The sequence below is a fragment of the Glycine max genome, chromosome 4 (assembly GCF_000004515.6).
Source record: "Glycine max cultivar Williams 82 chromosome 4, Glycine_max_v4.0, whole genome shotgun sequence".
NCBI lineage: Eukaryota > Viridiplantae > Streptophyta > Magnoliopsida > Fabales > Fabaceae > Glycine > Glycine max.
Window position 1 is genome coordinate 45,385,914 of NC_016091.4, and position 18,772 is coordinate 45,404,685.

The following is an 18,772-nucleotide window of genomic DNA, read 5'->3' on the forward strand; positions in this document are numbered from 1 at the left end:
AAATTTTCAGATTAAAATAATAATAGCTTTAGGACTAGTATGGAGTGGCTGCGGGTTTTTGTTTTTCTAAGAAAATTTTGAAATAACTATCATGATTATCAAACTCTAATTTTAAATCATAAAATCGTATGATTTTATGAGTATGCACACCCCCAATGAGTTGAATACCACATAGAATCTTTTTTTGACAGATTTGGATTAAATTTAATAGAATCGAACCAAACTCGAAGTAAACTTGAAAGAGTTTAAAGATGATGGAGATGAAAATATTGTTGTTGGTGGTAATATTAGAGATAATTTAATCAGAAGATTGATCAACATTTAAACTATTTCTGTTTTTTAAATATTTTTATTTTAAGAATTTATGTCTTGTATTATATGAATTTATATTTGATTGTGTGCGACCTATGTTAGTTTATTAAACTATTGTTAAAGTTTATTATTTTAATTTATTTTAGGATTGAAATATTTAGTTATGATTATATATATATATAAATATTAATATATTTTTTATATTGAGTAAATTCTTATGAGTTTTTGAGACTTTCATGAGTTTACGTATAATCATGAGTTTAACAACCTTCGTACCTATACTATTGAACAAACTATGCTATTCATTTACCGTGTTTTATTGTTCTCATCCTACTTGAAAACTTCTTCCTTCTAACTGACTTTTATTTTTATTCTATGGGTCTGGGTCTTATCAGTGTATTTCTTCTTTTCATTCAATTAATTTATACTTTTAATCATTCAACGAGAGAAGCTGAATAATGCGTCCATTAATTTAGATGATAAAAAAAGAGACTTAATTTTGTTTTTATCCCTCAAATTAGGGAATTTGTTTTTTGAACCCTCGAAATAAAAAGTCCCTCATTCGAAAAATGCTTTTTATAGTTCCTCTACCATAATGAGTGACTAAAAAAATAAATTTTTATTTAAGAAACTAAAATTAAGCATACCCCCTACCAAACTAAAAACATAATTAAGCTTAAAAAAATGTGCCAACTTTAAAATGGTTTGTCAAGTTGATTATCATGCTTTCATTTGAATATAGAATAAAAAGTAAGGTCTACTTAGCTAATAAACACTCAGATGAAATGCACTCACTTTAAGTATGTATACACGTCTCTACATATTGAAGCCCAAATATATTAGAGACTGTAATGTCATAATTTAGTATCTTTTCAATCAATATCACTCCATAAATCAAGTCCATGCACATATTTAAGTAGGTATGCATGAATGTATACCTAGAGAAGCAAATGAAGAACTCAAGAAGTATCATTTATTTTTTTACAGCATGCATTTCATGACCAGTAAGCATATACCAGATCAAATGACCATCTACTTTTTTATTTTCCATAAGAAATGTTACTGCAGTAAGAATGATAATAAAAAAATACATCAGCATTACAGCACATGAAAGCTAAAGTATATATAAAGGTAGCCTGAAGCTTTCTTATAAATTTCATGACATTTTCTGCAATAGATCAAGGAGATAAGAAAACTCAAGCAGATCACGTTCATTCTTCTCACAGGGCATCACGAGCAGCTATACGACAAGTTATTGCATCAGCAAGTGATGATACTCCAAGTTCCGAGGAAGATATCTTGTAAATCTGAAGCATAACAAGTTACTGAATACGCTAGTTATGCACAAAAGGATACTAAGTGATTTGGATCAAAGATATTATGAACCTTTTGTATCTGGGATTGGTTTGCTCTCCCTTCTAGCTCCTCCAGGTCAATCTCTTTGCCGTTAATGAGCTTCCCTATAGCTTTTATCTAGTAAAGATACAGAGATCACTTTAGTTATGTGAGTGTAAGAAATAAATGGGTGTCGTATTTTACTGTAGAATTGACTCACCTCATCAGGACTAGCATCAAATCGAGCAGCAAGGATACAAGTTGTGCTGTCAGAGATGCCGCATCTTTTCAAAGATTCAGTAATCTAGTCACAAGACACGCCAAAGTTAGCAACTCTAATTGGAAATATGTATCATAACAGATTAAATAGCAATACATAATTACATGCTTAGACCCTGAGTAGTTGTAAACAAGCTCTGAATGAAGAGTGCGTGTGGTCAAAGAGTCTCGAGACTTGGCTACAAGTGTTTTGTGTGCAGCTGCTAGAACAGGGAAAATATCTGGAATCTGGTTCAATTGACAACAGTTGTACCATCAGAAAGAAGCAAAAGTGTTGTTAACAGTCAATGTTGAAAATTTAAGCACCAGAATCATTTAGGATCCTCCCATGTTACATACTAACATGCAATGCTTATGACAGAGAAAGAGAGAAAAGTAAAACTATTAAATTCTCTTGACAAAATGGTGGGTCCATGTCCAACTATAATTACTTCTGCATACTTTTCTCTCATAACATGACCTTCTTGTGTTAGTGAATGACATAAATGATTGTGATCCTCTTGTAAATGGTGTTGAGCATGACATAAAACACAAATATAAGAAATCATACAAGTAAAGCATTGAGGAATGCAACTTCTGGCTCCAATGTCCCGGCTTGCATACTTTCCAAGAGTTCTCTGAGAATAACAATTACATAATATACTTTAGCTAAGAGCAGGCTCCCAATCTTTTGAATCAATTACAATTTACAAATAAATAGATAAATTCTTTTACAATTGCTGTGTATTTACTTTTATAGACTGACATATGACAAGAAATAGCAAATATTTTGCAAACAGCCAAACACCATCTAGAAATAATTATATAGGAGCAACTGGTTTATCAATTATCATAAATTAACTAACTGTAAATTTGTAACTTCACTACTAGCACCTAGTGTTATTACTTGTTGTCACAAGCAAAAATAAGCATATCAAACTCTAACTATGTTTAAACTGAATTTTGAGACAAAGTTATCACTTGTGTCTATAGAAGGCAATATTTAAAAGTTATCCAGAAACAATCATTCACCTTATAAACATTTAGCCTAATACCATAATAAAGAAATTTGATTTAAACATAATTAAGTTAATAGCAAAACATCTTCACAGTTGGCATGAACAAAAGAAAAGCTTAAATTTGATTCTAAATGACAAACAAGCTAAATATATTGGCTTTCACTTAATGGTAACATTCCCATGACAAGTTGAGAGAGAGACTAACTTTGAATTTGTTACGTCAGTGTAGAGTGCAACAGAAAGAGTGGTTCCATTTATATTGAACGATTTCATAGCTTCTGTTTTGAATCTGTAACAAGAGCATTAGCTGTTAAACAAAATAAGGAAAGAAACATGAAAATAAAATTTCTCAATACTGGAAAGAGTAAAGAAAGAGAAAGGTGCAATGTTTTGAAAACCAATCCGGTTATTGACCCAGTCGAGACGCAGAGTTAATAGGTTAGTGGTCAAACCTGAGGGCACGGATTGAACCAGTTGACCAGGTATATGTTAAAAGATATATATATATATATATATATATATATATATATATATATATATATATATATATATATATCATAATTTGATCAATTACTTTTTCTTAGTATGTGTAAAACAACCTAAGACGACAATTATTTTAAGACGGAGGGAATATATAATTAATTGCCACTTCCTCCTGATAGCCCTTGTGTAATTTACAAACTGCCAATGCCAACAAAATTGCTTCCTATTAAACTCGTCACCCTATGTAGTGGACCTTCAAGATACCAGACAGCCAACCCATAAGGAATTGTCCGTTCACCACTGGTAGAAACAATGCAAATAGAATACTACTAACTTCTAAATTTTAATAATTAGGTGTGAAAACTTATATAAAAGATTGTTTGACATGGAACGATACCACCAGTGGAATTCCAATTCCGACATCAAAATGATAGCATCGCTCAGTCACTGTCATGATTAATCACCACGAATAACTCAGTAATTTGAGTACATTTGACACCAATAATGGATACCCAATTTAGATTTTGATAGTAAGTTTGAAAGAATATGATTCAAAATTACCTTTTTTCGATATGCTAATGACAAAGATAAGTATTTTTCTGTTAAATGTAATTACGAATTTGAAAAATCTGTACAAACTACAAAGCGCATGTTTACTGCCACGGTGGTTGAACAAGGGGACCAAAGAAAAAATGGCATTGTAGTTACAGTATGACACAAGCAGCATAAAAATATGATCCTTAACTATGCAATCACAAGATTCACAACCCAATTTCAGTTAATAAGAAGCAAATTAAAGCGCGAAAAAGGATAATCTAAGAAAATAGAAAATAATGGAGCTTCAGTTCAGATGACGAACAGTAGGAGAGCTCCGTCGACTAACAGCAGCAGCCGGACGGCGAGATTCAACGGCACGGATAAGAGCTAGGGCTCGTGCGCCGTGAATCTGTCAATAAGTGAAGATTGAGTAACAGAGTAAACGTACCGTTTCCTTTTTTGGGCCACGTCCAAAACGTTGTTGTTTGGAATTCTTTTTTTTTTTTTTTTTTTTTTTATAAAAAAGATAGAACACACTCCTTCAAAACACTCTCGGCCAAAATTTATTAAAAAAAAATAGTAGGTTTAATATCATATTTAATGATTCTCTCCCAATTTTGTAATTTTAAATTTTTTTAATCAATTAATAGAATGTGCTTGAAAAAATATACTAAAAAGTGTGTTCTTAACACTCTTAAAAAATATATGCAACCCAATTTAGGTCATCAAACCTAACTAAGTGATCAGGTTTAATCAAACTGAGTTGATATGCATGTTTGATTCGATGATCAACTCAAATTGACAAAATTACCGAATCTCAATCAAATCGAATTACTTATTTAATAAAAATAATTTTCATATAAAAATAAATTTATGTAGTTTATACGAATTGCATAAAATAATTTATATAAATATTTTACATATTAGTTTATGTAATTATATTGATTTATATAATTAAAATAAACATAATTTATATATTAAATAAATTAAATTTTTTTATTTATTTATACAATTTTTTTAATAATGAACATATTATAATCAGGCGAAATTATTTGGGGGTAATTTACATATTTTAACTATAAAAATTTATGTTACGTATTAATATATATTTTAATTATAAAATTTTGATTAATATATAAATTTAATTAAAAATTTATATATCAAATAAATTTATATTTAATATACAAATTATTTTATTTTGAATATTTTTCATATTGTTATTTTAATTGTGAAACTTTATTTAATATATAAATTTTTTCTATTCTAATTATATAAATCAATATAATTACATAAATTAATATGTAAAATATTTATATAAATTATTTTTATCTAAGTCATACAAATTATGTAAATTTAATATGTAAATTATTTTCATTCAAATTATTCATAAAATTTTTAATGGAAGTGTGAAAAATAAAAATTAAGAAGAATTAAAAAATAAATTAAAAATGAAGATAAATTATCATTTCATTGTATTAGACTTGCGTTGACAATGCTATATATAAAAATATTATTTACAACATTGACTAATGATAATGTCTAGCTTACTTGTTCAATGACTTGCTTTTTGGTAAGAGGTCCTTGATTTAATTTCCTTTGAACACTTTATTTTTCATATTATTTAATTTTTTGGGATGGTCAATTGACTAAAAGATCAAAATTATTAATTTTTAAAAATTGAAAGATTAAATATCTTAATTTTAAAATAAAAAGACTAAAATGGTAGATTCAACCTTATAAAAAAATGCATTTTAGTCAATTATAAAATAATTACTTAGCCATCCTTCTTGGCTTCTTGCGGTTTACTCTCTCAATAACATCTTTTTCCTTTGCGTTAATTTGATCCACGGTCGCATTTCTATACATTTGCCTTGTGTGTTGCGTAAGTCTGCATGGACTCAGTTTCAAAGAGTCTGTGGGCCTACCTGCGTTATTGTAAGATCCTATCCACTACTTCGAGTCCTTGTTATTTGTTTTGGGCCTTTCTTGGGCTAAGGTTTGCACATCTTAATCGAGATGCTTACATGTACGGAAACCATTTTATTGTAAAAATAATCATTTTTTAATTTTTCACTTGAAAAATTAGAGAAAAAAAATACAATTTTCCCCAAAATAAATTAAATCAAGCACATTCTTAATCTGGATGATGTGCAAACTTAAGCTTCATTTAGTATAATATATTCAATTGAATTCTCGATAGTAGGCAAGGATAATACACGTGAAAGCTGAAGCTTCAAATAACACAGTACTACCATACATTTCGTAGATTGAATATTGCTCGAAAAATAGTATATTTATTTCAACTTCTACTTTAGTAAATTCGTTACTCGCCTGAATACGGTCCCATTTTAGAAGCATGAACTTGGACTATTCAAGTAAACACACTTAAAGTCGTTGCTAATATTGCATTCAGGGAGTCTAATTTTATTGAAAACTTATAATAAGTCAGCATTATATAGATACTAAATTACAAAACACGACCATTTCAGCAACAGCTTCTAGAGCAAAGGATCAAAATGAGGATTTCGTGATTAGAGATATCCTATATATCCACGACCATCTTACCATCGACATGAGAAAATTCTTCGTAAAATGCCTTGAAATGCTCATATGAATGCTTCACATCATCAACAGCACAAATTTCTCGTATGCTATGCATTGACAACTGCGGTGCACCTACATCAACAGTGCGAATACCTATGCCACTAGCAAGAATAGGACCAATGGTTGAACCACAACCCATGTCATTGCGCACCACAAAGTCCTACATTCATCAATATACCTCATTATAATCCATCATCACATACAATGCTTACACAATACCAAGCTTCTGATAATTCAAAATACTACAGATACTAAAGTAGAGAAGGCTTTCTCTCTGCCGAAGCAATCAGTTCCAATTCCAATCACAGAGGAAGAAAAGAGAGATAAAATTGTTCACTGAACTGACCTGAACGGGAAGTTTATGTTTTGATGCTATCTCCCTGAATATGAAGGATGTGACAACATTGGTTGCATAGCGTTGGTTAGCGTTGGTTTTAATGACAAGTCCTCCATGTAGTTTGGGCTGATGGTTTGCTTCATGCTTTTCCTGTAAGAAATTAGGCCTTGATAAGGATCAACAATTTGAATTATTGACAAAAGTAAATCAAGGCACATAAAAAGACGTACCATGTAATTTGGGTGTAGTGCATGTGCCATATCGGCAGATACAAGGTAGCTTAATTGTACTGCTTTCTCCAGAAGCTAAAACAAATCACCATAACAAAAACCAGTTAGATACTGAAAGCATAATTAGAGTGTGGTTATTCCACTTTCCATCGTTGAAATATCTAAAATGCTAAATAGTGGAATGGTGCTGTAAATTATGAGGGCAGGCATAAGTGCATGACCACAGCCCCTACCTAGATTTAACTCACTGTAAGTAGTAAGAGTCATCCATGTAGTTCTTAGGCATAAAAAGGGGTAAAAAAAAGTTAAAGGAATTATACGTTGGGATTTGAGCTGAAGGAATTGGTAACCCTTGTCACAGCATTTAGCATAACAGGAGAGCCAGCTCCTTGTGCAGAGTTAGATCCAACTTCCTCGTGATCAAATAAAGCCACCATTCTAACCCCTGACTCTTCCTCAAGACTGCTGTCAGAGGATGTAGCATCTATTAATGCCTGAAATAGAAACCAAGATGTTAGCATAGGATAATCAACAACTACTTACATTATTGAAAAATTTACACATCATGCAAACACACTTTCTAATTTACAGGTAGATTAGTCACTTAATCTTAACTTTTAGATTAAGTCCCAAAATGCTGAAGTCTAGTGAGAAAAAAAAACAGCGAACATACACATACACCCTGTGGCATTTGAATTTGTGAGTATGATGTCATTCAACCACATCATGGTTGACAAACGAAGAGATACTTTTGATCTTAAGTTGATTGGAATTTTCCATAGGACCAAGGGAAAGACACATCTAAGAATAATTTTTTAGCTATAGGTAAATCTAAGATTGGCAAGGTGAAGCATAGCAAATACTGACAAAGCGTCAAAGCCACCGATAATACAGCCTTCAAAGACTTCACCCAGAAAAGTCACCAGTTGAGGGGAAGAGGTAAATAGCTCAAGGCCATACATACCCTTATGTAGCACACTATAACAACAATCTGGGACTCTGATGGATCATAGCATTCCAACATGTGGGTTGGCTTTGTGTTCAGGGTGACAAGGTCTCAGTGACTCTAGTGCCAAGAGAATACTACAACACCAACATCACTGCTCAAGCTGCAGATTTGTGAAGATACTGTGGGAACTCTAATACCATTGGAGATAAGCTTGACAGAGTCCACCCCCAAAAGCTAGTTACTGAAGGGAAAGAGCCCAAGGTTATATATGTTGATGCCAAGTATCCCTACCACTGTGAGACTCCAATGGATCATAACTAAGAAATAGTTTTGTATGTATGGTGCGCACTCAGTGCCACAAATATACTCTTGTAATATAGTAGTGCCTTGTGTAGTATATTTTTATAACTAGGACTAAAGATGTGTACAGTGATACCAACACATTCAATAAGGGTTCTTCTCTCAAGATCCTTATCTCTATAGTAACAACCAAAAAAGGGTTCACACAGAATACTGTCACTTTTTCTGCAAGCAAAATGGTATCTAAGCACGGCATAATATTCTTTTAAAAAAACAAAACAAGGACACAATTAATTGATTTAATAGCCAAATATGACAGGACATTAAGAGCATAAGCAAAGGCTCATGATTGCATATAGGAGTATAGACTATTATATAATATTGAGTAAAGCCTCAATTTGTCCTCCAAACGTTAATCTTCCAAAGATTTTTTTTCACCAAATTAGTCCCTTTTAAAAATACACTCAAGAATGAATATGATAGTGTTTTAGGTCTTTGAAAGGACTAATTTGAGTGAACAAAAGACAAAAGCTTTTATGGACTAATGTTAACACACTAATCTTGGAAGACTAAATTAAGGGTTTACAGGGAAGCAAAAACACCTTATGACCATTATGTGTTCACACTAAAGTGGTTAATATCATGGTCATAGTAGACATATCCGTCAAATATGCCCTCTTCCTGTTATCTACCATCCCTTACTGCCAAGGAAGTGGCTGAAGTTTTATCAGAAAAATTCTCAAACTTCATGGATTTCCATCATAAAAAGTTATTGAGAGATACAGGGTTTTCTCAGTCAGTTATGTATGGACTGAATAATCAAGGAAATCAGGAACCAAACTCAAGTTCTGTTCTACCTACCATCCTTAATCCAAGGTAGTCAGCAAGTGTCTAGAGACATATTTGCAATATTTGACAAGATCAGACTGAAATCCATATCTGAACCTGCTGTGAGCAGGACATTGACAGGTTTTCCATCAGAAAATTGGAGAGCTCAGACTGAAACCAAAGAGGGCATGACTGAAGCCCTAATCAAATGGCAAGACCTACAGAACTTTGTAAGTTTTGGGGGATCCTCTGCAGTTATACAGGGGTAATTACCTACATTTCACTTGGGTGTGCATTAGGAAAGGATGTAGGGGATCAGGGTCTCAAATGCACAACGTAGAGGGCATGACCATTAGTAATATAACAGACTGCCAGTGAGGCAATCAGGGAAATAAAGTAGAGAATTCTCTTATGACTTGCAAGATATAGGAGAGATGAGAGGAGTGTACTTGTAGAGTAAGGAAAAAGTGTGTAGAAGAGAGTGGGAGAGTGAAGGCTCTCACAAATGCCCTGGCTTTGTTTGTTTTGGGTTCATCTCATCTTATCCACTGTAATTCTATGATACAGCTATTGATATCACACTGACATTGGTATCTACAGTCAATACTACGTGTTAGAATATAAGCTAGTTGTATCTTTGTAAGAGTAATCTTGACAGGTTTAGAAAAGGCTGTTTTTAGTGTGTATTCTGAGAAGCCTAAGTAGGAGCAGGTTCCCTAGTCTGAACCTGTCTTTTCTTCTTTCTTATTGTACTCTCTTTCTGTTTTATATAAATATATACAATGTGTGGCTAAGTAAAGTAACTCAGCACTTCTCTAATGTAATGTGTATCTCAAACCCTTCAACAATGCAGTTCTTAACTTAACACTACACACATTAGAAAAATCTCATTTACAGACAATTGATAGAATTTCTCAGAAAAATTAACAGAATTCCATTAGCATCACCAGAAACACCTTATTAATCTCTCTCAACTCTTTAATCCCTACTATATCAATAGATATAGTTGAGACTAAGATATATTTGATAATAATACTTGTGTGTCTCACCCACCCACACACAGCTGAAACATATTTATATATTAAGAGTTAAAATACAAGCTGTCTCTCAATGATAGATAACTATAGCAGAGAGAAAAGACATCAAAATATAAAAAACTACATATATAAATCTAACATTCCCCCTCAAGCTGGAGCATATAGATTGTATGCTCCAAGCTTGGAACATATGAACTAGATCCGAGGTCCTCTCACAAATTTGGTCCAAATATCTGCAAGCTGATCATTTGAGTTGACAAATTCAGTACTAATCTCCTTGGACAACAGTTTCTCCCTAACAAAGTGGCAGTCAATCTCTATATGTTTGGTTCTTTCATGAAACATTGGATTGGAAGCAATGTGAAGAGCTGCTTGGCTGTCACAATACAACTTTGTTTGTTTAATTTCACAAAACTTCAACTCTTGAAGAAGTTGTTTGATCCAAACTAACTCACAAGTGGTTGTGGCCATAGCAGTATATTCTGCTTCTGTACTAGACCGAGCAATAGTATTTTGTTTCTTACTCTTCCAAGAGATAATATTGCCTCCAATGGATACACAATATCCAGTAGTGGACCTTCTGCCTATGGGGCATCCAGCCCAATCAAAATCACAATACCTAGAGATTTGGGTATTTCCTTTGTCCTCATATAACAATCCTTGTCCTAGAGCCTTTTTAATGTACCTAAGAATGTGAATCACAGCCTTCCAGTGATCAACATGAGGAGCCTACATGAATTGACTAACCACACTAACTGCAAAGGAGATGTCAGGTCTTGTAATTGTGAGAAAAATGAGTTTTCCAACCAGTCTTCTGTATCTTTCTGGATCTGAGTATGGTTCACCTTGGTCTGCCATTAACTTTTGATTCAGGTCCACAGGACTATCAATGGGTCTACAACTAGTCATGCATGTTTCTTCTAAAATATCAAGAGCATACTTCCTTTGGGAAACCACAATGCCTTCATTTGATTGAGCTACCTCAATACCAAGAAAGTATTTAAGACTCCCATGATCTTTAGTCAGAAAATGACTGGACAAGTATTCTTTTAGTTGGGAAATCTTAGCATTATCATTTCCTATGATGACTATATCATCCATATAAACAACAAGATAAACACATTTTCCAGAACATTTATGGCAATAAAAAACTGAATGATCTGCTTCACTTCGTTTTAGACCAAAACTTTGAACAACATGACTGAATTTTCCAAACCAAGCTCGTGGAGATTGTTTGAGCCCGTAGAGGGACCAACGAAGCTTACAAACTAGACCAGATTCCCCTTGAACAGCAAACCCAAGAGGTTGCTCCATGTAAATCTCCTCATCTAGTTCACCATGAAAAATACATTTTTGATATCCAACTGATGTAGGGGCCAATGACTAATAGCAGCCATGGCAAAGAAGAGCCAGAGAGTAGTGATTTTGGCCACAGGAGAGAAAGTATCACCATAGTCAAGACCATATATCTAGGTATATCCTTTGGCCACTAATTGAGCCATAAATGATGCAACTCAGATAAATAGGATGAGGATTTCGAGTAAACCGAATGTCTTTCCCGAGAGAAATAGCCCAACCTGAGTCGTCATCATGAAGAGGTGATGATGAAGAAGGATTCGTCATAGGGGAAGCCAATGGAGAACGAAATGAACTAGAAGACTCATGTAATGCTTGATCAGTTCCTTGTTTCCTGTGTTGAGATATCATAGGAGGTGGTGAAGATAACTCGACTAGACATTGGAGGGTGAGAATGATTTTCTTCTTGGTTGGAGTTCTCACAGATAGGAAATACTACTGAGCTGAAGGACGGGATAGGTAAGACCTATTGTATTGAGTTGATATCTTACTTAGAGGATGAGAAGAAAGGAGTTTTTTCAAAGAAAGTAACATCAACAGACATGTAGTACTACCTAGTTTCTGGAGAATAGCGTCGATACCCTTTCTGAAGATGAGAGTACCCAAGAAAAACACATTTGATTGCCTTTGCATAGAGCTAGTCAAGACTTGGGGAAACATCATGGACAAAACAAGTACAACCAAAGATACAAGGAGGAACATGATATAAGGGTTCACGTGGAGAGATAATGGAAATAGGAATTTTATTATCAAGTGTTGAAAAAGGCATTCTATTTATTAAAAAACAAGCCATGAGAACAGCATCACCCCAATGGTGAACAGGGACATCTGCATTAAACAATAAGATGAGTGTTGTCTCAACCAAATGTCTATTCTTTCTTTCTGTTATTCCATTTTGTTGTGGTGTATGAAAACAAGTGGATTGATGTAAGATGTCCTGTGAGGATAAAAAGGAAGAAAGAGTAGAAGAAAAACATTCTTTAGCATTGTCACTTCGAAGAATTTTAAAGACTTTGCCAAACTGGTTCTTGATTTCATTGAAGAAAGATATAAAAATAGGTGAAAGTTCAAATCTATCTTTTCATCAAATATACCCATATACAACAAGAGTATTCATCGATGAATGTGACAAAATATCTAAACCCAAAAGATGTAACATGACTGGGATCCCAATTGCCTGAATGAATGACAGAAAAAAGAGTTACATCTTGATTCTGTTTGTTTTGGAAAGGAAGACCTATTATGTTTACCTAATTGAGATGATTCACACTCTAACACTTGTACTCTAATGAGACCAGGAACCATTTGCTTTAATTTTGACAAATTCGGATAACCTAAGCGATCATGAAGAAGTTTTCTCATGCACACTCACACAGGTGAAATGTATTTATATATTAATAGTTAAAATACAAGCTGTCTCTCAATGACAGATAACTACAGCAGAGAGAAAAGACATCAAAATATAAAAAACTACATATATAAATCTAACAGATATCAATAGATATTGTAACAAAGACATAGAAAAACCATGTGGGTTTGAATTAATGATCTATCATTTCACAAGTTCATAGAATGGGAGAAGATGCAATTATACCCAGAGATCATTGGCTGAAATCATTCCATTAGAGCATAAATTATAATGATGTTATAAACATACATTATTGATATTCAGAAATTTTTTCTATTCCTTGCACTATAGAATAACTCTAGTCCAGAATGCCCCAGTTTAGATTTTAGATGCAATATCTTGAGTGGTAAACTTCCAAATCAAGGTTATATTTCAGAGTTCATATCTATACCATACAGATGCGTTTGAAACTTGACTTGAAAAAAAATCTGTATAAAAGTTAAACCTTCAGCGAGCAAAATGACATGCAGAGGTTATCAAGCCGTCCTGAAAAAATGAATTCCTTTGCAGCTCCAGCAATAGTACTTGGTTGTGTATCACAAGCTTGCAATTCAAAATCACATATGTCATCTGGTTCACACCCAAGCTTACTTGCAAGCAACTGGTGAAAAGTGGAAAGAAGAAAATCACCGATAATTAGACTCGTAATCATCATGTATACATCCCAAGACCCAAATTAAGAAAGTTACAAGTTATAACCACGTGTTGCAAGTGTTAATACATATCTAGAGTTTCAAAATTTGTTGTTAACCTGTAGAAGAAGAAGGTGGTGCTTCGTATTGCTGGTGCCTGTTTTATCATTTGCTTTCTTTCCATCGTTCTGATTTCCACTTTCAACAGGACCATTTTCAGTGGACACTTTATTGAGCTCACCCTGCAAAACAAAGCTCAACGAATGTGTAAAAGGTAGATCTAAACAACTCAAAATGAGCACTATGAATCTAAATAAGCATTGTTTGTAGAGACTTTACTTATTTGTTTTAATTAACTAAATACGAGTCTAAACGTATAACTGTCCAAAACGATTGCATCAAAGATTAAAAACACAAACAACATTTACTAACTAGCAAAATTGCGTGCTAATATAATTTTAAAACGCCTATTTAACCAATAAATGAGCTTTCTAACCACATGCAATCACTTAAATAATAATTCAGGTAACATAACATTAAGTGCATTTAGCCTGCAGGACTAGATACATTAAACCAGGACACACCATAACAATTATTTCCATAGAAAAAACAGTTACCAGTGTGATTACCTTCAGTGATGTTGCCAAGATGGGAATAAGGTGAGTCTCGTTGTTAAATTTGAATCCATCACTAACAGTCCTGTACACAATGAACCAAAGGAAATGATAAGTTGAAAATGATGAACAAGCAAGCAAGCAAACAAACAGGTAATGCATCTCAACAATAGCAACAGAACTTGTCCAAGTGAATTGCCAAAGTCGGGATCCGCATTATAGGTTCCTCTATTCTAACAAGGCGATGCGAGTACGAAACAGAACCGGCATTCTCTTCCTGCACAATGACCCTCCCCGCCACGGTCAAGTCTCGATCAAACCATGTGTGCCACAAGCCTCCTCCATAGGTTTGGACACCAACCTCCAAAATCCCAGCCTTAACAACCTGCATAAAACACCTCACTAATTAAACATCACTTACATTACATACATATAATAACATATTCAAATTCAAAATTCAATACATGAATTATAAATTCAAATTTAGTGTCATAAACAACCACTTTCATCTTCGAAGTTGGTGGGCACTGTTACATTAGTCTCCGAATAAAATAAAAAATCTAAAAAAATCCTGAAACTGTGTGTGAGTCAGTGTGACTAAGTGATAACATAAACATATGTTTAGGAACCAAGATAATAAATTATTAAATTTAAGGACTCAGATTAAACAAATTACAATTTCTGGGATGTTGGACTTAAAGTGATAATATTAACATATGTTTAGGAATCAAAATGATAATAAGTGATTTATTTTAAATTTATTTGATTAAACAAAGAGAAAAGGTCTATACACTGACATTGTAAAAGAATTTAACACTGTCAATCAATCACAAACCACTATCAATATAACAGTGATTTGTGATCGGATGGTGCATGATAGTGTATTCACCATTAAACTCTTAAACAAATTACAATTTCAGATAGAGTAATGATACACAAATGCCTCATTATTTTAAACACCTCTCTAATATTTCTTATTTCTCTCTTCCTATCACATCATAAATCCTATAATACCTATATTTTTTTCTCTTTTTTCTCCCTCTCTTGGTGTCAAATAGCATATTAGGTGTTCATATGACATTTTTCTTTCAGGTATTTATTTGACAGAGACTGCTATTGACAGCGTATCAACATTTTTTCTTTATGACAGACCCACAACTCCAGGGACTAAAATATGGCAGTTTTGTTACCTTGGTGACAGGCTTGAGTTTGAGACAAGGACTATCCGTGTGAGCCCCGATTATGTGGAATCCATTTCCAGAAACATACCTGACAAGTTGAAAAAAAGAGACATTATTATCAATACTAATATAATTGTTCCGTGTTTGTTTGGTTGAAAAATAGAGAGGAATAGAATGGAGCGAACTTTTTGCCGATGGCGAAGGCGACGATGGTGGAGTGGTTTCTGGTGAAGAAGTACTTGTTGCCCGGTTGAAGTTTCCACGGTTCCCTCTCCGAGAGTTGGTGGTACCCCGCGCTTCGCAAACGCCTCTTTGCCTCGTCTGAAAGGAACGAATAAAGAGTGAGTGAGTAAGGATTTGCGAATTTTTTGGTGAGAGGAAGAGAGAGTTGGGTTTGGTCTTACCGACGGCGTGGAAAGCCGTCGGAGAAGCGTTGAGGAAGTCGATCATATCGGAAGCCACGGCGTGGCTGTCTAGCTCCGCCGCCATTGTTTTTCGGATTCTAGTTTCGCTCACTCCTCTGTGTTGATTAATCTATCGAAGCTAACCAACACCGTATACTATTCTACTATTCTTTAGTTATATCGGGTTTTAAATTTGCAGAGCCTCACTATTTGGATCCTAAGTTAGTGAAGAATAATATTTCGTTCTTCAATTTGTAAAATATGTGACAAATCCGTCTTACAATTAAATATTTTTGTTAACCCAGATAAGTCTACATGATATTGTTGGATTTTTTGACAGTGAAACATTTATTGTGTTGTTGACTTGAAAAGACTAAAATGTCATAAGAAATTTTATTGGACCAATTTGTCAGTTCAAAAAAATGTCTATTCTTTCTTTTCCTCATAATACCCTCCTCCTCCTTCCTCTCTGTTGCTCTCCCCTCCCGATTCACTCCTTCAATATAAGTAAATATGAGATCATCTTCATGGTTACTTCAATCATGGAAAATGAGATTTCGATAAGAATTGTTCTCCTTGACTCGCCCACAAATGCCTATACGAATGCAAATTTGGAGAATTTTGTTCCCTCTTTCGTTCTCACTCATACGCGCGATTTTCTCTTCTCATTCCACAAATTTGAAATAAAAAACCCCAACATTGTGCATATTTTCAGATTTGGAAAAAGAAAACAAAAAGGAGTTAAAATCTAGAATCACGAATTCAACATTGTACGTTGGTGAAGGTTCACAGTCGTCACGCTTGAAATGGGAAGGGAACCTTGTAGTTGCATTCTTGCCGACGTGTTCTCCCACTCTCGTGTGACGGTTGAAGGAGATGATTTGGGGTTGGGTGGTGGTGGAAGGGAAGGTTAATTTGGAGCAGTAGTTCTTGCTGGATTCAAGACTCTTGTTGTGATTTTGATGTTCTTTTTTGGGGGTATGAGATCCAGTCGTTTAACTTGCTAGTGGAGATGTTGCAGGTCAAAAAAGGATGCAGCAGTGAAAGAAAAAGGAAGGAAAGAGAAAGAAAAGGGAGCTGAAATGTCACTGGAAAAAAGTCACCGCCAAAAATCGCATCTGATGACAGTGGTCCATAGCTGTGGAAAGGGAAACATGAAGGCATAGTAAGGTGAAAGAAGAAAGGAGTAAAAGAGTAATAGTTGTTTGGTTTCAATGGCTACATTGCTTGTTGCTGTAGAAAGTTTTTGCTAACAAATCCATCCACAAATATGTAAAACATTTTGTTTGTTTTGAAGGAGATATTTAATATTTGAATTAAATTGTTTCATTTTTTGCAAATTTACAGACAAAATTTTACTTTTTCATTTTTTTTACAAATTTATAGACTGAAATAGTAATAGTAGTAGGGTGGCTTCTACCTGGACGTTGCAGTTAAATGGTTCACTTACGAACCACTGAAAAAGTAGCTACAGTAACATAATTTCTTAATTAAATATAATTTCATTAATAGAAAAAGATTAATATGTCCTTTTATTAAAACTATGAAACGACTATTGAATCCCTATAGGAAATGTCTAATAAGCCTTTCTGCTCTAATGAACATAGTACGACTACAATGACTTCAAGCATCGCCGGTTCTTTGACATATCCCCTTTCAACCTTGATTTTGTGGTGGGTTGCACTAACATTTCTTTGGTAAAATACTGATAATTATAATTCATGTTTTTTATATCTTCTTTCCATAAATTTTGAAGTTCAAATACCAGCACTCTCACATGACTTGGAAAAAGAACTTTAACCCCAAATGTCTTGATTCAATCAAACTATATTAAATTAAATTTAGGAACTTTAAATTTGAAAATTACAAATGAAATTGGGAGAAATGCACAAATTACAGATGTTATCATACACCTGGAGTGCAATTTAAGGGTACTCTAACGCCATTCATGGCATATAAAAAAAAAAAATCCCAACACCTGTACTGTAGAGTCTAACAAACTGCGCGTGTAAAGTTATAAAGAAAAACAAAATATCAAGACTCCTACCCCAACACGTCTTAAACTTGTTGAATTACAATAACCATTTAAATATCATCATGAGAATGTTTTCCTTTCTATAGCAATGCACCTTTTGTGTCCTGTGTGCAGCATGTATTGCCTGAGATTCCAAAACTCCAAAAGCAGTAAAATTTTCCTACACTGATTCCTCAAATGTTACAATTTTTTTTAGGGTCAATGTAAAGTTCAAATCATTTTAATACATCAATCCTCAAATGCACAAATGAAATAATGGAAAAATAGCAAATCCTCTTAGACAACGTTGAAAGGCCATATAGAGGATAGTATGTAAAGTATTTAAGTATACTGATCTGAACCATAAGTAACACTATCAGACCAAACAACAGAAGTAGAGAAGAAAAATAATTTTTAGAGGTACCTACCTCCAGTCATTGCTATCAATCTACTTTAGTCTTCACACTTTTAGCATTTCAGACTCTCACTCACTCAAACTTGATGGTGTGTTTTATCTGAAGAGAGGAGTGAGTTTGATGATCAAAAACACTCAGTTCTATTTATAGAGCTTTATCCATCACAAAGCTCAACAGAACGTGAGTATGTATATTAAGATCATGGGTTGTTGTTGAACGATGCACAAACAGATTGAATGTGGACAAAAAAATGGACCCGTATAGAAACTCACTTTCTATAAAAATTGCAACAAAAAACAGTCCAGGAAAATAGGAACTAAATAACTGAAAATTCCAACATTCTCCGAGCTGATCCATTTAACCCAACATTAGTCATAACAAGAAACAAAATATGAGTCATAGCGATAGGTCCTCTAATAGCGATTATTATCTTCCATGTACCACAATATATCAAGTCTCTAAATGCCAACTCTCAACTTTATGAATAAACCATATATTTATCCCAAATATAAACTTAA

The 18,772-nt window shown here is 33.7% G+C and overlaps 2 protein-coding genes across 3 annotated transcripts; both read right to left on the bottom strand.

The window, feature by feature from the left end:
* Window positions 1–1,226: 1,226 nt before the first annotated feature.
* On the bottom strand, window positions 1,227–4,432 carry LOC100527714 (EKC/KEOPS complex subunit tprkb-like protein). Of its 2 annotated transcripts, none has more exons than NM_001249420.2 (7): window positions 4,267–4,376; window positions 3,130–3,213; window positions 2,477–2,543; window positions 2,032–2,154; window positions 1,868–1,951; window positions 1,699–1,785; window positions 1,227–1,619 (listed from the first exon to the last, which is right to left on the bottom strand). In NM_001249420.2, the coding sequence occupies exons 2-7, from the start codon at window positions 3,195–3,197 to the stop codon at window positions 1,533–1,535; spliced, it is 516 nt and encodes a 171-aa protein (NP_001236349.1). In that variant the 5' UTR covers window positions 3,198–3,213; window positions 4,267–4,376; the 3' UTR covers window positions 1,227–1,532. The 2 variants fall into 2 exon arrangements, with proteins under 2 accessions (NP_001236349.1, XP_014629828.1); XM_014774342.2 differs by lacking the exon at window positions 4,267–4,376 and adding an exon at window positions 4,393–4,432 and having other exon boundaries at window positions 1,326–1,619.
* Window positions 4,433–6,352: 1,920 nt separating this feature from the next.
* On the bottom strand, window positions 6,353–17,153 carry LOC100776903 (probable aspartyl aminopeptidase). The gene is made up of 11 exons (XM_003523088.5): window positions 15,825–17,153; window positions 15,606–15,741; window positions 15,430–15,508; window positions 14,422–14,624; window positions 14,255–14,324; window positions 13,745–13,867; window positions 13,439–13,594; window positions 7,436–7,609; window positions 7,116–7,190; window positions 6,895–7,035; window positions 6,353–6,708 (listed from the first exon to the last, which is right to left on the bottom strand). Exons 1-11 carry the CDS (start codon window positions 15,907–15,909, stop codon window positions 6,487–6,489), a joined length of 1,464 nt encoding a protein of 487 aa, XP_003523136.1. The 5' UTR covers window positions 15,910–17,153; the 3' UTR covers window positions 6,353–6,486.
* Between the last annotated feature and the right edge of the window lie 1,619 nt (window positions 17,154–18,772).

Coding starts and splice junctions, on each gene's coding strand:
- LOC100527714 (NM_001249420.2), bottom strand. CDS start 3,197: ATGAAATCGTTCAATATAAATGGAACCACTCTTTCTGTTGCACTCTAC. Junction 2,155..2,476: donor CATTCCTCAATGCTTTACTT/GTATGATTTCTT, acceptor CAATTGAACCAG/ATTCCAGATATTTTCCCTGT. Junction 1,620..1,698: donor ACCAATCCCAGATACAAAAG/GTTCATAATATC, acceptor GTTATGCTTCAG/ATTTACAAGATATCTTCCTC.
- LOC100776903 (XM_003523088.5), bottom strand. CDS start 15,909: ATGGCGGCGGAGCTAGACAGCCACGCCGTGGCTTCCGATATGATCGAC. Junction 14,325..14,421: donor TTGGCAATTCACTTGGACAA/GTTCTGTTGCTA, acceptor CATTGTGTACAG/GACTGTTAGTGATGGATTCA. Junction 7,191..7,435: donor CCTTCAGCTCAAATCCCAAC/GTATAATTCCTT, acceptor GATTTGTTTTAG/CTTCTGGAGAAAGCAGTACA.